Source organism: Gavialis gangeticus, unplaced genomic scaffold (genome assembly GCF_001723915.1).
Source record: "Gavialis gangeticus isolate Ggan-Ray unplaced genomic scaffold, GavGan_comp1, whole genome shotgun sequence".
NCBI lineage: Eukaryota > Metazoa > Chordata > Crocodylia > Gavialidae > Gavialis > Gavialis gangeticus.
Genome location: NW_017729034.1, coordinates 87,876,473 through 87,891,746, shown reverse-complemented (window position 1 = coordinate 87,891,746; position 15,274 = coordinate 87,876,473). Strand labels below are relative to the sequence as shown.

The 15,274-nt window shown below is 41.7% G+C and overlaps 1 protein-coding gene across 3 annotated transcripts in view; it reads left to right on the top strand.

Annotated features, from left to right (window-relative positions):
- The window catches only part of PEX3 (peroxisomal biogenesis factor 3), a 35,634-nt gene that overhangs the window by 10,590 nt on the left and 9,770 nt on the right, over positions 1 to 15,274 (top strand). For all 3 annotated transcript variants that reach the window (XR_002099405.1, XM_019527127.1, XM_019527128.1), the window contains 7 exons: positions 1,350 to 1,431; positions 6,891 to 6,934; positions 8,331 to 8,455; positions 11,179 to 11,245; positions 11,342 to 11,396; positions 12,144 to 12,303; positions 14,600 to 14,670. Coding sequence is in view for 2 of the 3 variants with exons in the window: in XM_019527127.1 (XP_019382672.1) it covers positions 1,350 to 1,431; positions 6,891 to 6,934; positions 8,331 to 8,455; positions 11,179 to 11,245; positions 11,342 to 11,396; positions 12,144 to 12,303; positions 14,600 to 14,670 (604 nt within the window). In the remaining variant the exon portion in view is untranslated. The remainder of the gene's footprint in view (positions 1 to 1,349; positions 1,432 to 6,890; positions 6,935 to 8,330; positions 8,456 to 11,178; positions 11,246 to 11,341; positions 11,397 to 12,143; positions 12,304 to 14,599; positions 14,671 to 15,274) is intronic.

Below are 15,274 nucleotides of genomic sequence, written 5' to 3'. Positions count from 1 at the left end.
AGTCAATGTTTTATCTACGTATAGTTGAAAATAGTACTACTGATTTGAGTAAATGTAGAAACACAGAAATGTAGGGATGGAAACTCAAGATCTAGTCTGTTCTACTCTGAGGCAGGATACATATGCACAACATACAACATAAGGATTACAGCTTATGTATTTAAGATTCACTGTTTTTAAAACTTCTAGTGTTCAAAAATAAAGTGGTCCTCAAACTTGGAATGGTTGAATTTATAGCAAACTATCAGTATTAATAATTTAAGTGTAGTATTCTTAAACTGCACAGAAATAAGTGGACAGGTAACCCTTTTTTACATAAAATAAACTTTGTAATCCACCAATTCCTTGTCTTTGAAGGCAGAGAAATTAAAACATTAGAAACTTTGGGTTGGTAGTGACACTGAAAATTATTTGTCCTTGTAATACAGGTTGGAAAGAGGAAATAGTAACATATTTTAACATTCTACATTATTTATTCATTGCAAACATTCAGGTGGTTTAAGATTATTTATATAACGCAGGTTGGGTACCACTTCTTTCCTTCTTTCTGGGTTGGTGACCAATTCCAAGGCTACTTGAAAACAAGTCTACACTTCTTTTTTTAAAACAGACTTTTCCATTTCATAATGCTGGAGTTTTTATACTGAGGGGATTTGGGTCTGCCATTCCTGTCCCTCTGTCACAGATCAGTATGTTCTCCATGACAGGGGTTTTTTTTCTTTGTGATTGGCATCTATTGCAATGTATTATGCATTGTATGTTTTTCTTTTTGCTGCTACCTAACAGAATAGGGGCTTGTATCTGAGATAGTCCAAGATAAATGGAGATTTGCCCCCAGTTTTCTCCTTTGCCTTTCAGTTTTAAAACTTATCTCCCTCAAAGATGCAGTCTCCTTCCTCTTTTTTGAAATAAACTTATTGTTTTCTTCTTCAGAGAAATGCAGTTCTGTAGATTTTTGCCAGTCCCACATGTGCACATATGCACACATACTTTTAATAGATTTCTATATGTCAACTTGATATAACATAGTTTTTATATATAAAAAAAAAAAATAGTGACACTAGCAGTTAGCGTAACTGTCTTCCTGAGCATTTGACTTATGCCGTAAGGCGCATATGTTGTGTAAGGTTGGCTTACGGTAGTGCTCTGTTCACTTGTAAAGCAGTTAAAAGGAAGAATGATTTGTTGAAAACCTCCAAATTATTTATAGTCATGCTACAGTGCACCTTCAAACGTTTCTGTGTAACTTGACCTCCTTTCCAGTTGCACACCCCCCCAAAGTACTCATGCTTTTGGGGCTTGTATTTTCTTGAAGCATACCTTTTCTTTTTCTTTTTTTTAAATGATAGTGCTATCAATGCTTCCAACACTGAGGGATGGCTTGATGCATCAGTTGAACTCTGAGAGTCTCACGTCTCTACTGAAAAACAGGTAATTTTTTTTTTAAGATTTCTTTAAAACTGCTGAATTACTTGTTTTTAGTCGCAAGATAATGTTCTCTTGGTTTCGGTTTTTTACAATGTACTTGCCATTTAAGAAGCACATGGGATTGTGTGTCTGTACCTTTGAGTATTTCGAGTTCCCTATATCTGAATAAAACAAGGTAAGTTTTTCACGTAATGTAGTAGTGTAATTTCAAAGTCTGGCACTTTTGAAATTAGTAGAAGAAACAAGCATTCCCTGTGGCACTTAACAATTGAAGAGCCCAAAGTTGGAAGCACTCATCCTGTAGAATTCCTGTAGATGAAGTGTTAGGAGGATCTGGTCCAATGGTAAACCAGGACAGTGTCTTGAATGATGGCCTTGAGTTGGTAAAAATATTTCTGTAGCCTAAACAAGTGGAGAGAGATCTGGAAGAAGGGAGCTATGATTAATGATTTTAAACTAGAATAGATGGGGCACATTCTACTAAGTGATGCAAAAAGTTTCAGATGCGCTTATTTACCTGTGGTAGCAGCTATTGTGTGATTTCCTGTTGCAAGGAACTTGAATGATTACCAGCAATCAAATACCAATGATCTCTTCAGTTCTTATTTGATTTGTATTGAAACAGTGATCTAGAGGTGAAAACTTAGATGCTGTATATGCAGCTTTTTGTTCTGTCAGTGAATGATTTCATTTACATTATTGCTATAGTAATTCATATAATGGTATTCTGACTTGGAAGAACTAGGGTCAAATGCTGTAGTTACCGAAGTTCACAATACTTTAAAAAAAAATTCTTTAAAAAAACAACAACTAGAAAGATTGTTTCAGTAGTTCAGCCTTAATGAACTGCTTAACCAATCACTGTCACTTAATAAGAGAGAATAAGTTTCAGCAAGCAACTTAATGTGATATTTAAAATGGTTATCAAGCCCTGAGTAATACACTTATATTGGATTCTCTGAAAGTTTCTTAATTATAGTTCAAATATTAATTGCCAAAATGGTGGAGGGGGAATATCAAACTTGTTTTTTGGGGCTGATAAGAATATTAATTTTTGTATCAAATTTGATCTGATTTCTCTAAGAGATGACTAGTTTGAACAGCTTATAAGTATAATGACAGAGCTCTGAGAAGAACAGAGTTGACTTTATTAATGAAGAACATGAGACCTTTTTTTTTTTTTTTTTTTTTTAAATTCCAGTATGCTTGCACTTTCTTTTGGCCTAAGCCCTTCAATTAGCAGTGCAGTGATAGAGATTTTGGGGGCTGATACCAATAGCCGATTTTTAAGACATGTTGGCCGATACAGATCTGATTTCTGATACAGCAGTGTCAAGCTGTTAAGTCTGTTGTGGTGGGAGGGAAGGGGCATTGGGTGGGCAGATCAATGCCTCCTGTGGTGAGGGAGGGAATGGGACAGGGGTAGATGCTGCCCAGCCAGGCAGGACAGGGCACAGGACAGAGCTGCAGCTCATCTGGTGGTGCAGGGGTGGCTCCCACTGCTGCGTGCACCCTGGGAGAGCACAGGTGGAGTGGGTGGGCTGCAGCTGCTGGCTGGAGCTGGGGCTCTGCCGGGCTCTTCTCGGTGGGGGCTGTGCTCGGGGCGGGCAGTGGTGGCACTGAGAAGGGGCTACGGGGGAGGCTGGAGCCACCCCAAATTTCACTGGAGCCACCCCTCTTGGCACTGCCACTGTCCACCCAGTACAGCCCTGGCTCAACCCCTGCTTCCACCCACGTACCGGGAAGAGCTCGGGCTGTGCTAGGTGGGTGGTGGTAGCGCTGGGATGAGAGTTGGAGAGGGCTACTGTGAAATTTGGGGTAGCTGCAGCCCCCCACCCCCATAGCCCCCTTCCAGTGCCAGCACCGCCTGCCCTGAGTACAGTTTCTGCTGAGAAGAGCTTGGCAGAGCCCAAACTCCAGTTGGCAGCTGCAGCCTGCCGTGCCCTGCCCCACATGGAATCGGGGGCACATGCCTGCACCCCCTGGATGAGCCTCAGCTCTATCCTGTTCTCTGCCCCAGCTGCGCAGCACCTACCCTAGCCCCAGCCCCACTACCTCCCTCACCACAGGGGGCATTGATCTGCCTCCCCACACTCCTTCCCTCCCCTTCCACCATGATAGACTTACCAGCTGAATGCAGGTCTCCAGAATGCCAGGCCGTGCTCCTCACTGCCTGCATGCTGCACTGTGGTTGTGTGCATGCACGGGCATTTATTGGCCAAATTATTAGCCGCGTACAGCCAATTTTGTTTATATCGGTGCCAATCCGATATCAGACGGATCTATCGGTGCACTTCTACCTTCAATAACAATTATGTTTGAGTAAGCAGGCTAATGTAGTGGCACTGGATGTGAGCCCACTGTATGGTGGTTTTGTCTTACTTTCTGAATACATAGGTTTCTTCTAAAATTCTAGTTCCTTGCAGTAGAAGATGGGCAGCCAATCTGGAGATACTAAGACAATCTGGAATCCTGCATTGTAGCTTGCAAGTGTGAATCATCTTTTTTGGAATGAGTACAGTAACTTGGGATACCTTCTGGTCATCTGCCTCCAGTTTTCTCACATCTGAGATAAGGCAGCTTAATTTCTTGGAGGAAGCACTTAAATTCCATTGACTTTTTTGAAGCAAGGGTTGTGGAAACAAAAATGAAATGAAATAACTGGGTTGCATGTAAAGTGAGCATCTTTCAAACACCTATTGTTTTCAAGCAGTGCAGATGTGCTTCCTTGCCATTTTAATTCGTAGATATAGATCAAACTTTGTTAGTCACTGAGAGTTGTTTAACTCTTGAAGGAAGGAGTGGATTTCACAGTCAGAGGAGCAGCCCTGATCCTGTCAACACCCAGTCCCAATCCATGTAAGAAAAATGGAAACCTAAGTTTCTTCATGTCCTTGGGGGGAGGGGGATGTCTCTGCTTTCTTGCTGATATTTTGGTTTGGTTAGATGTTGCCATTCCTTAGTAAGTTTAAGCAAATATAGAAAGCTGGTGGCCTTGTTTAGTATTTTTATTGGACTAGAAGGAACAACAGATGTGTCCAGGAGTGTTCTCTTTCACCTCTCTCCCCCTTTCCACTCCAGAATATCCTCAGTGTTTGGACAGAGACTATCAGCAGCATCCTCTGTACAGCAGCAAAGAACCCTTTCCTTGGTCCCTTCCCTCAGCAGTGTGAAGCAAAATCTCTTTTCCAGTGCTTTCTGCTGCTGACTGGGGCTTCCCAAAGCAATAAGAGTAAATTAAAGAAGATGTCATTCTGGTTAGTAACGCTGTTGTCCAGAGGGTTTTGAATAACAGCAGAGAAAACCTTATGACTTTTCACTCTGCTGTACTTAGAGTTGTGTTTCTACAGGCTGCCACGCTCCAGAAACCATTTGGTTACAAGTTCTTCAGAACTTGAAGGCATTAGTTTCTCTTCCCCTCCCTAGTTGGAGTGGAAAATTCCTACTCATCAGGCACAAAAGAGTGAATTTATGAGCCCTGCAATGTTGTAGTCTGCTGTCCGTGTGTTTGCGTGTTACTTCCTTTTATTAGTTTTAAGCCTAGCTTCTGAAATTGTTGAGATGGTTGCAAACAAACAAATGTGAATTGTTTTTTAGATGTTCTGTGGAACTCCTTGTATTTTTTCCAAGTGTCTTTTCCGTAAGGTTTTCACTGCTCTTGTCTTCCAGAGTTCTAAAACTGATATCCTATTGCATGTTGTTCAGTTTGTATTATTTATACTAGAGACTTAAGCAACCAGTTACTACCACCTTTGAGGAAGACTTATTTAAACTGATACCAGAAGTTAGTTTGCACTTTCCAGATCCTCCAACACTTTGATCTGTGCCTATAAAGAGTATTAACTTTTAATTGGCTATTAATAATTAATATAATATTTTACTAGGTTCCTTGCAAGTTGCCTCATTAAAGGAACGTTCACTGTGCCCAGAGTAATAAGTAATAGTTGCATATAACTTCACCTCAATGGGTCTTCCAAATTATTTTAGAGCATCATTTCACCTGCTACTAAAATGCTGTTTTCTTAGGGGGGATGCAACAGCTATTATTACCAGCAACACTTTTTTGTGTTGTTAATAATAGATGTTCTGAAAAGGAATTAAAGTTGGAAATAAGAATTACTGCAATTGCAGCTTGTGGACATACGCCAGTTAGCTTTAAACCAACTATTTCACAGTATAGCTGAATGAGTATATAAAATAGTGTGGGCTGGTGAAACCCACTGGAGAAGCTGTGTTAATATGTTAATACTCCAGCTGTTAACCTATACTGAGGTTCATTTTGCTGTCACTCTGCTGCCAGCACTACTACTGCTACTTGAGCTGGCTGCCTTAAAGCTAGTACAATTACATATACTTTAGTCACAGCCTTGACTGCATTGTCTCTGTAACCTTGGAATTTCCCAGGATACCAGGAAAAACATGCATCTTGCCAAAAAAAAAGTTGTGTAACCCCGCAGATGGTCAGAGTCTTAATTCATGTTTTCAGGATTACCAGATTTGCTCCCTAGAGCCAAACTGACGATAGTTGAACTTAAAAGGTTACGTCATAGAATCGTAGGGTTGGAAGGGACCCTGAAAGATCATCGGGTCCAGCCCCCTGCATGAGCAGGAAAGACATCTGGGGTCAGCCAGTCCCAGCCAGGTGACTGTCTAGTCTTCTCTTGAAGACCTCTAGGGTAGATGAATGCACCACCTCTGGGGGGGAGCTTGTTCCATAGTCTGGACACCCTAGTTGTAAAGAAGTTTTTCCTAATGTTTAGCCTGAAACTATCTTCTGGGAGTTTGTGGCCCTTGTTACTAGTTTTCCCCCAGGGCGCCCTGGTGAACAGTTGTTCACTGAGCCCCTGGTCTATGCCTCTGATATAGTGGTAAGCTGCAATCAGGTTCCCTCTCAGCTTTCTTTTCTTTATGCTAAAGAGTCCAAGATCCCTCAGCCTGTCCTCATATAGCTTGCCATGCAAGTCCCTGGTCGTGTGGGTGGCCCTTCTCTGGACTCTCTCGAGCTTCAGTCATGGGGACTGAAACCATAATGCACCACATACTGGTAAACTGTGGTGTGCTCGCATAGTTCCAGTGGAATCAGTTGGGCCCCATGTGAGCATAAGTGTCTGAAATGTGAAACAGGATCAGGACTCTGGACAAGACTACCATGGAGAGTTTGGTTTGGTTTTGTTTTCATTATTTGTAAATACTGACTCCTTAGTTTAGGAGCTCTGACCAGATAATGCAGCTACAGAATCCAACTGGTCAAAAACTGTTCTTGTGTCAAGGTTTGAAAATTCCTTTCCAAGAACCTACAGAGCTTTTTTTAGGCAAATGAGCATAGACACAGACCTCACTTTAATGCTTATGGTAGATGTACAAACTTGTCTTGCAGCACTTATTTCCATTTTTAGTGTTTTGTAACTTCGGAGTTAATTTTTAAACCAAATATTTTAATATTTGCATTCTTTTCCTCACAGGCCAGCAAACAAGTTAGAAATATGGGAAGATTTGAAGATAATAAGTAAGTCAAAATCAAAGATATCACCTACCTGGTAGAAATATATGGCTGGAAGGGGCTTCCTGGGCCATCAGGCCCAGACCCCTGCCTTTGAAGACAATCATTTGCCCAAGGCATCCCCAAAATCTCCAATTCATTCATACTAAGCTTAAACACGTCTCCTTTGCTTTCTCTTCCTTCTGAAATATATTCATTGTTGCTATTGCTTTGGGAGTGGAGCTAATGTGATGACTGCTGCTGCATAATGTTGCAAGGCAGCAGATCCTACCAAATGGGGCTACTGATGAGAATTTTGTATGCCTTTTGAAAAGTGGAGTAGGATCACAGGCCAAACTGTAGGACCTCACTGACTCTTGAAAGGCGTAAGGTTGTAAATACCTCTTCTCAGGTTTTACCAAATGAAGTAATACTAATGTCTAGCAACATTTTTCTGAACCTTTAGTAAAAACCAAGATTTGGGTGAATCAGCTGAAAAGAGAAAATACATTATAACCTCTAAACCATTGGCTAGTCCTATATTTTATTTGCATCATAATAAATAGCTATACCAAAGGAATCCCTGGTTCATTATTTTATATGGTGGCCAGGGAAAGGAAAAGATGCAGTGAACCACAGCCAAGTAGTTGTGTAGTGAAATACCATTGGGCTAAATATCCCACACCCCTGCTACAATATCTTGTCCTGCTTAACTCTTTTCTTCCTCTTCTATTTCGGTTTTATTCCTCTCTTCTGCAACTCCCTTACGAATGTTCTTTAATTCCCTCGTTGTCTTCTATGCCTATGCTGTATTTTGACTTTCATGCAAACACACTCTTGGTTGCCTCACACCCTTCCTTTCAGTCATTCTCTCTTGCCAGTGGCTGGCATTTCCAATGCCAGTACTGGCTTCTGTTGTATTTCTTTAGGTAGCAGCAGCTTCTATCATAAGTAGTTAGCAAGCTTCTTGTTTCTATGCGGCTTTCATGTTTTTTTAACCTTAATTGTATAATAAGGTAGGTTGTCATGTAACATGTGAAGGCATCTGTTTCCATGGTTTAATGAAAAATGGAGTTCCCTTTTCAAACCCAAATGGATGGGTTTTGGAATTGGCTCTAAGTACACTGCACAACATTTTTTGCAAATTATTTCAATATAGCATAGTTTGGCATGTTTCTTCATAGTACACAAATACAGAGTTGTTGCCAATTTTACCTTTCATTACTGTACATATCTTGGATATGTTGACCATCTTCATTGTGAAGTATATTTGCTATGGGGCCATAATTAGTTTTTTTGAGAATATTAGTGTCATGGCAAAAATAATATATAAATAAAGAAATGGAGCATATATTTACCTTTGGGAAATGCTTTCTCCTTCTTAGTTGTATAACTTTAAAATGATTTCTTTTTCCTGTTCAAGGTTTCACAAGAAGCATTGTTGCTATATATAGTACCTGTATGCTTGTAGTTCTTCTGCGTGTCCAATTAAATATTATTGGTGGTTACATATACCTGGATAATGCAGCAGTCTGCAAAAATGGCACAGTAAGTACCTAATTATTTGAAAGGGATATCATTAAGGATGAAAAAAAATATTTAGTGATAGATGAAAGAGTGTAACTAGGAATATTAGGATGAAATCATAGGAAAACTTAGGCTGAAATCAGAATTGGAGTGGATATTGAGGGATGTGGATACCTCCCTGGTGATAGTGACGGGTATTGTGTGTGGAATAGTTTCTCTGTTATACATGAAGTGGTAGTCATCCTGTCACTTAGAACACTTAAAAGCAGGTCTAAACAAAATAGCAGTAACCTCATGAAATATCCTCCCAATCTGTATGACTCATAGGGTTAGATAAAAACAAATTTCTTCAACCTCACTAATTTTCTATGGCATAATAATAATGTGGATGAATTGGCATGTGGACACTAGTGTAGATGCATGAATGGTTCCCCTAATAAATACAGATGCTCCCCAGTTGATATTTATCAGGATTGAACAAAATGTATTTCATTGTTACACTCCTGACTAGCTACTTTGCAGGTGGCAAGCAGAGTGTGGCCCCAGTATGGAAAAGAAAAACAAGGTAATAGAGAAGGTTTTCATATTTGTGGTGTGGCTGTCAGTATGGATAGATGGATCCAGCTACCAGTGAACGAACACACAAGGGTCAAGACAGATTGTTGTGAACCCCTGGATGGCTGCTCTATATATATGCAACATGGACTTGGAATGCCTTTCTGCTTGTATTGTTAACAGCTCCCTTCACCTTCCTGCAAAAGTCATGAAAGGGTACGCTTACTTTCTAGTGGCAAGCCTGAGGGCTTGGAATGTCCACCGTCCAGAAGTGGTGCAAATCAGGGTACAATTTTGACATTTGAGGTGATTGTTGGGCCAGGTATATTCAAAAGGAGAAATAAGCTTAACTGAGGAATGGATTGTTAGGATCTGCTATTAGATACAGTGTTGAAGCAGAATTTGGCCCCACTTCATTACTTGAATTTCTTTCCCACCATAGAGAGCTTTCAGGCTTCTGTTAGGTTTAAGTCTGTGTTCCCACTCTGTTTTTCAGTGGCTTTCTGTAGGAGTTCTTTGTATGGGTGAAGTGTGAGTGAAGGCTAAGCCTTTCCGTGCCACTTGAAATAGAGAAGAGGTCCCAGCAATACAGTGGAGGAAAAAAAGGCAGGGATCTTGCTTGCAGGAAGCTTTCTTAGAGGAGAACCGAAAGAATAATTGTTAAGGGGAGGAAGAACCAGCACCATAGCTAAAGCTGGGCAACTCCCTTCTCATCAGGGCAGAGGCAGAAAAGGATCTTGGAGTCATCATTGATGCCAAGATGAACATGGGCCGGCAGTGTGGGGATGCAGTCAGGAAGGCCAACCGTACCTTGTCATGTATCCACAGATGCATCTCAAGTGATCTAGGGAGGTGATACTCCCCCTCTATGCGGCACTGGTCAGGCCGCAGCTGGAGTACTGCATCCAGTTCTAGGCGATGCACTTCAAACAGGATGTGGACAACATGGAGAGGGTCCAGAGGAGGGCCACCGGCATGATCGGGGAGCAGCAGGGTAGGCTCTACGAGGACAGGCTATGGGACCTGAACCTGTTCAGCTTCCGTAAGAGAAGGCTGAGGGGGATCTAGTGGCCAGTCTAGTGACTACAAACTAGTCAGAGGGGACCAGCAGGCATTGGGGGAGTCCCCGTTTCCCCGAGCACTACCAGGAGTGACTAGAAATAACAGTCACAAGCTGAAAGAGGGTAAATTCAGATTAGACATCAGGAGGCGCTACTTCACTGTCAGGGCGGCTAGGATCTGGAACCAACTTCCAAGCGAAGTGGTACTGGCTCCTACCCTGGGGGTCTTTAAGACAAGGCTGGACAGTCACCTTGCTGGGGTCGTTTGACCCCAGTACTCTTTCCTGCCATGGCAGGGGGTCAGACTTGATGATCTGCTCAGGTCCCTTCCAACCCTACTGTGAAACTATGAAGGGTGCAAGAGTTTAGATCAGTGATGCCCTTGTTAGACAGAAGGCAACCCTTGGAAAATGCCAGCATTTACTCTTCAGTCATTCTTTACCATAGTAAAAAGAATAGAACACTTTGTATTGAAAAGAACTCAAAGACCACAACAGGTCAGAATTTTTTTCAGCACTGTGGCTTCTTATTTGAAATCTCAGGGTTTATTTTGTGAATCATATTTCTCCTACCTCCAGTGATTCAGCATGTAAGTTCCAGTTTGAGTTTAGGGTTTTTTTGGGAGGTCATCTTGGGTGTCCAAAGATATTTAGTTGGGTTGCCTCCTGTTCCTCAGTCTATTTGGGTTTAAAGTGAAGAAGTTGCTAAGTCAGAGTATAATTGTGCCTGTTGGCAGCTTTCATCTTCTGCGTAGGGTTGGCTATAGCAGTTATATACGCAGTTAGAAGGGATGGAAAGAATGAACAGAATGGACCCCTTGCTAAAAAAAGAAGGGGAGAGATGAGAGGAGCCCCTCTTCCCTAGTTTTTCTTTGAGAGACTGTCCTTATCCTACCTTGTTTCATGTTAATGAATTTACTGAAGTCTGGAAGAAAGATGGAGAGTCACCAAATGAAGTTTCTCCACTAAGGCAGAAGAATGGGGAAGCCCATCTGCATGATGTTCTAAGAAAAGAAAGTTCTCCATTCTGATTGACTGTGGCCTGTGTAAGAGCAAAGGCGAAATTGTATATTGATCTGTACCAGAGAGTTGCACACCATAGAATTGTTTGGGTTTCTTTTCCTTCCAGATGCCTCTAGCCCCCCCTGAAGTCCAGCAGCAATATCTATCAAGTATTCAGCATCTTTTAGGAGATGGTATGACCACAGTAACCTTACCTTTTTATGTAATAGCATTTTATGCAAGATGGAACAAGTCAGTTGGATAATTTTGGTATTTGTCTCTACTCTTAGGTCTGACGGAGTTAATAACTGTAGTGAAACAAGCTGTGCAAAAAGTTTTTGGAAGGTAAAAGGGTTTGTGTGTGTGTGTCTCTTTCCCTGTGGTCAATTTTTCTTTTGTTGGTTGCGTCTAAATCTTGGATTTTCTTACCATGTTTACTCAAATCCAAGATGAGTTGTTGTTTTTTCCCCCCTTTCCTCCCCCACTTTCGTCTACTTCCCTGGGGCTGCCACTGCTGCTGGACTGAGCTAGAGCCACACTTTCCACTTCAGGATGGAGTGGGGCTGGAACATGCTGCAGTGAAGGAAGGGTAATTGGTAGCAGGGAACAGGGGCTTCAGGGACAAGGTTTAGTGCAGGGAAGAGAGGGGGAGACAGCAGGGTCAAGGTATGCAGGGGGTAAGGGCTAGGGGTTGAGCTCGTTGACCCCCTCCACTGCATGCCCCTACTACTGCAGCAGTGGGGGAGGACAAATTTAAGATGACCCTTCACTAGATTCCATATATGGAAAATGTATACATTTGTTATAATTTTTATGTATAGAATCTAATGATTGGTGATGGAGGTTGTCTTAAATACAGGGTCATCTTGGATTTGGGTGAATATGGTAAATATAAAAATAATCTAATGACTTAGGGAATAATATCTGGAAGTGTCTTGTCCTGGTTTTGTTGAGTTTGTTCCAAAGGTTTCTGTGCTGATCAGTAACTGAGAAGAGTTTTGTTCCTGTACAAGTGAAAGCATATCAGAAATAGACAAATGAAATGCATGTTAATGATTATTCAGTTAACATTTTAGTTCTTTTTCTCCACAGCATTTCTCTTAAACATACACTGTCTCTTTTGGAATTGGAGCAGAAACTTAAAGAAATCAGAAAGCTGGTAGAGCAGCATAAAGATTCGGATAAAATTGGATCTTATTATCCACTGTGTTATTATATGATGCCAGATGAAGAAAACCCATTGGCTAGCCAGGTATTTGTTTAATATTGTATGCACATCTCTCTTTCCTGTTTCCTTCATGACAATCCTCTACTTATATAGCGTGATAATTATATCCTAGGTGAGCATCAAGGCCAGTTCTATCACAGTATATTAAGTGTCCTGGTTTATTTTAGGTGGGCAAATTGCAAACAAACGGTGGATGCCACAGACTTAAGGAAGAGACTTGCTGTCTCTTATAAGACCAACTTTGTTTCTCCATGCTAGCATTGTGTTTGTCTCCAATCTACTGCAGATTCATAAGGGATTTAGTTCTTAACTTATGAGTGGCACACACACTTCCCCTAGCTTGACTGCTCTTCTGCTTTATCTCATATTAAAAGAGATAAATAAAAACATATATTGATTATTTCAGCTTTAGAGGGCAAAAAGTGTAGAATATCTTACGAAATGATTCTGGTATTTCCCTTTAACCTTTTAAAAATAAATAGCAGAGATGAAAATTAATAAGTACGTTACTGTACGTACATATTTTAGAAAGACCAGGGGTGAAGTTACATGTTAAAGTTAGCAAGTGCTAATTCTAATGAATGTGGGTCCCTATTAACTAGTGCTATTGATCAGTCGCACGTTCTATAGTTTCATAGTGCTTAGGGTCAGAAGGGACCTAAACAGATCATCAGGTCTGACCCCCTGCCCCGGGCAGGAACAAGTGTGGGGTCATAACACCCCAGCCAAATATCTGTCCAGTCTCCTCTTGAAGACCCCCAAGGTAGGAGAGAGTACCACCTCACTTGGAGCCCATTCTAGAGCCTGGCAGCCCTAACTGTAAAGTACTGTCTCCTGATGTCCAGCCTGAATCTTCTCTCTAACAATTTGTGGCTATTATTCCTAGTAACCCCTGGTGGTGCCCAGGGGAACAGAGCCTCACCCAATTCCCACTGGTCCCCCCCTAGTGAGTTTGTAAACGGCCACCAGATCCCTCTCAGCCTTCTCTTGCGGAGGCTGAATAGATTCAGGCCCTTCAGCCTCTCTTCATAGGGTCTGCCCTGCTGCCCCTTGACCATGTGAGTGGCCCTCCCCTGGACCCTCTCAATGCTAGCCACATCCCTCTTGAAATGCGGTGCCCAGAACTGGACGCAGTACTCCAACTGCAGCCTGACCAGCGCTTCATAGAGGGGAAGGATCACCTCCCAAAAACAACTTCTTGCACGCCCCTGTGCAGGTTAGGTGTAGGGACCTCACCCAGTCTTGAACTTACAAACTTTTGTCAAAGTAGCCAGCAGGGAGAAACCCCTAAGGCACAGAGCCAGGTTAATTGCCTAATATTCCACGTTAATATCCTAATGTGCACTGCTCAAACCTGCCACTAGAGGGCTGATGAGCAGAGGCTTGGCTAGGGGCTGCCAGTCTGTTCTATGCCTGCCCTACTTGCTGCTCTCTAGCCACAGTATAGGCTGGGAGGAGTGAGGGGAAGGGCCTCTCCTCGCTGCTTGGATCACTCCATTTCCCTCAAATCACCCTGCTGCCATTAGGCTGATTGGGGTGGCATGCCAGTGATCTTAGGGCAGAGGGGGCAATTGGCAAGGCAGTGAGTTGAGGGTGGAGGGGGCTATTTGGAAGTTGGTGGCAATCCAGGGAGTAGTAGAAGTAGTAGCCTAACAAGTCCCTGCTCTCCCCTTTCCTCCTTCCCCACCCATTGGTTCTCCTGTCCCCACTCACCCTGTCCCCACCTACCTGTTGCCCAGCGGTTCCCAGCTGTCAGCCCAGGGCATAGAGTCTGGGATGATAGTCCACCTGGGAGCAGTGCCTCCTTGGATGCTGGAGGCACTGCAGATTGGTGGTTTTATTTCAGCTGAACACCCAGAAGTTAACTCAAGCCAAGTACCCCAGCTCAAAGATAATCGTGGCCTCAAATGGCATAATTTTAAAACAGCTAAAGGACACTTAGCACTAGTTAATGAGCTTTAATGTGTAATCATTCAATTTTTAAGTGCTCTTAACATGCTCTATTTGTAATGTATAATCTCACCCCCAGTTATTGTAATTTAAAACTTGGTTTATAGCTGCATATTTATTTTGATTTAGTTTATCATGTTTGTTTCCTGACTTCTCTTACCTTTCCTTGCTGTCCATACATCTTATTCCTTTTGATCTTGCTCTTAATTTCATAAATGTCTGAAGTGAGCTCATGTACATTATCAGCTTTATTAGAGCTTGTTCTGGAGGGATATTCTGAGATCAGTGTTGCTGGACCTGACCATTTTAGTCAAAATAAAAAGAGCTAATGGAATTCCTATTAAACTGGGTATTTTGTTTGCTTTTCTAGGCCTGTGGACTCACAGAAAAAGATGTTGCTACTATTAAACTACTTAATGAAACGAGAGATATGTTGGAAAGGTATAGAGAAACATACCAATAATCTGCATTGCATTGAAGGCATCAGAAGTGCAATTTGCATATATGTACCAATGGTAGTTGGTTTTCCTGTCTCAAAATATAACCTTTAACTATCATGTGGGAGCATCAGTGAATTTGTGGTTTTAGGCTTGGGTTTTCAGACATTCTGGGAAACCATCTGGGAGCTCAGAATCAGTGGAATTTGAGTGCCTAATTTAGCCTTTTGCTAATTAGGCGATTAGCTTTTAAAATAAAAAATCATCTTATTAATCACAGGCATTTAGTAGTGGCTGAATAAAGTTTTTAGAAAATACACTTGTAAGAAATAATCATACTGACAAAAAAGATGTAAACAATTTTCTGCAGTTCTACAATAGCTTGAGATAATTTCTCTTCTGCATTACACAAGTGTAAATCCAGAGTAATTGCTCACATACTGAAGTAAATAGAACATACATTTTGGATTCACTTTTAGATACCATTTTGAAATAGATCACAGTTGGTAAGGTTCTTTTTGCACTAGGGCTATTTTGGCAACTAGGGATGTCCCAAGAGGGCCTAGTGATGGGGGTTTTGGCTTTTCGGTAGTCAGGCTGCTCAGGGT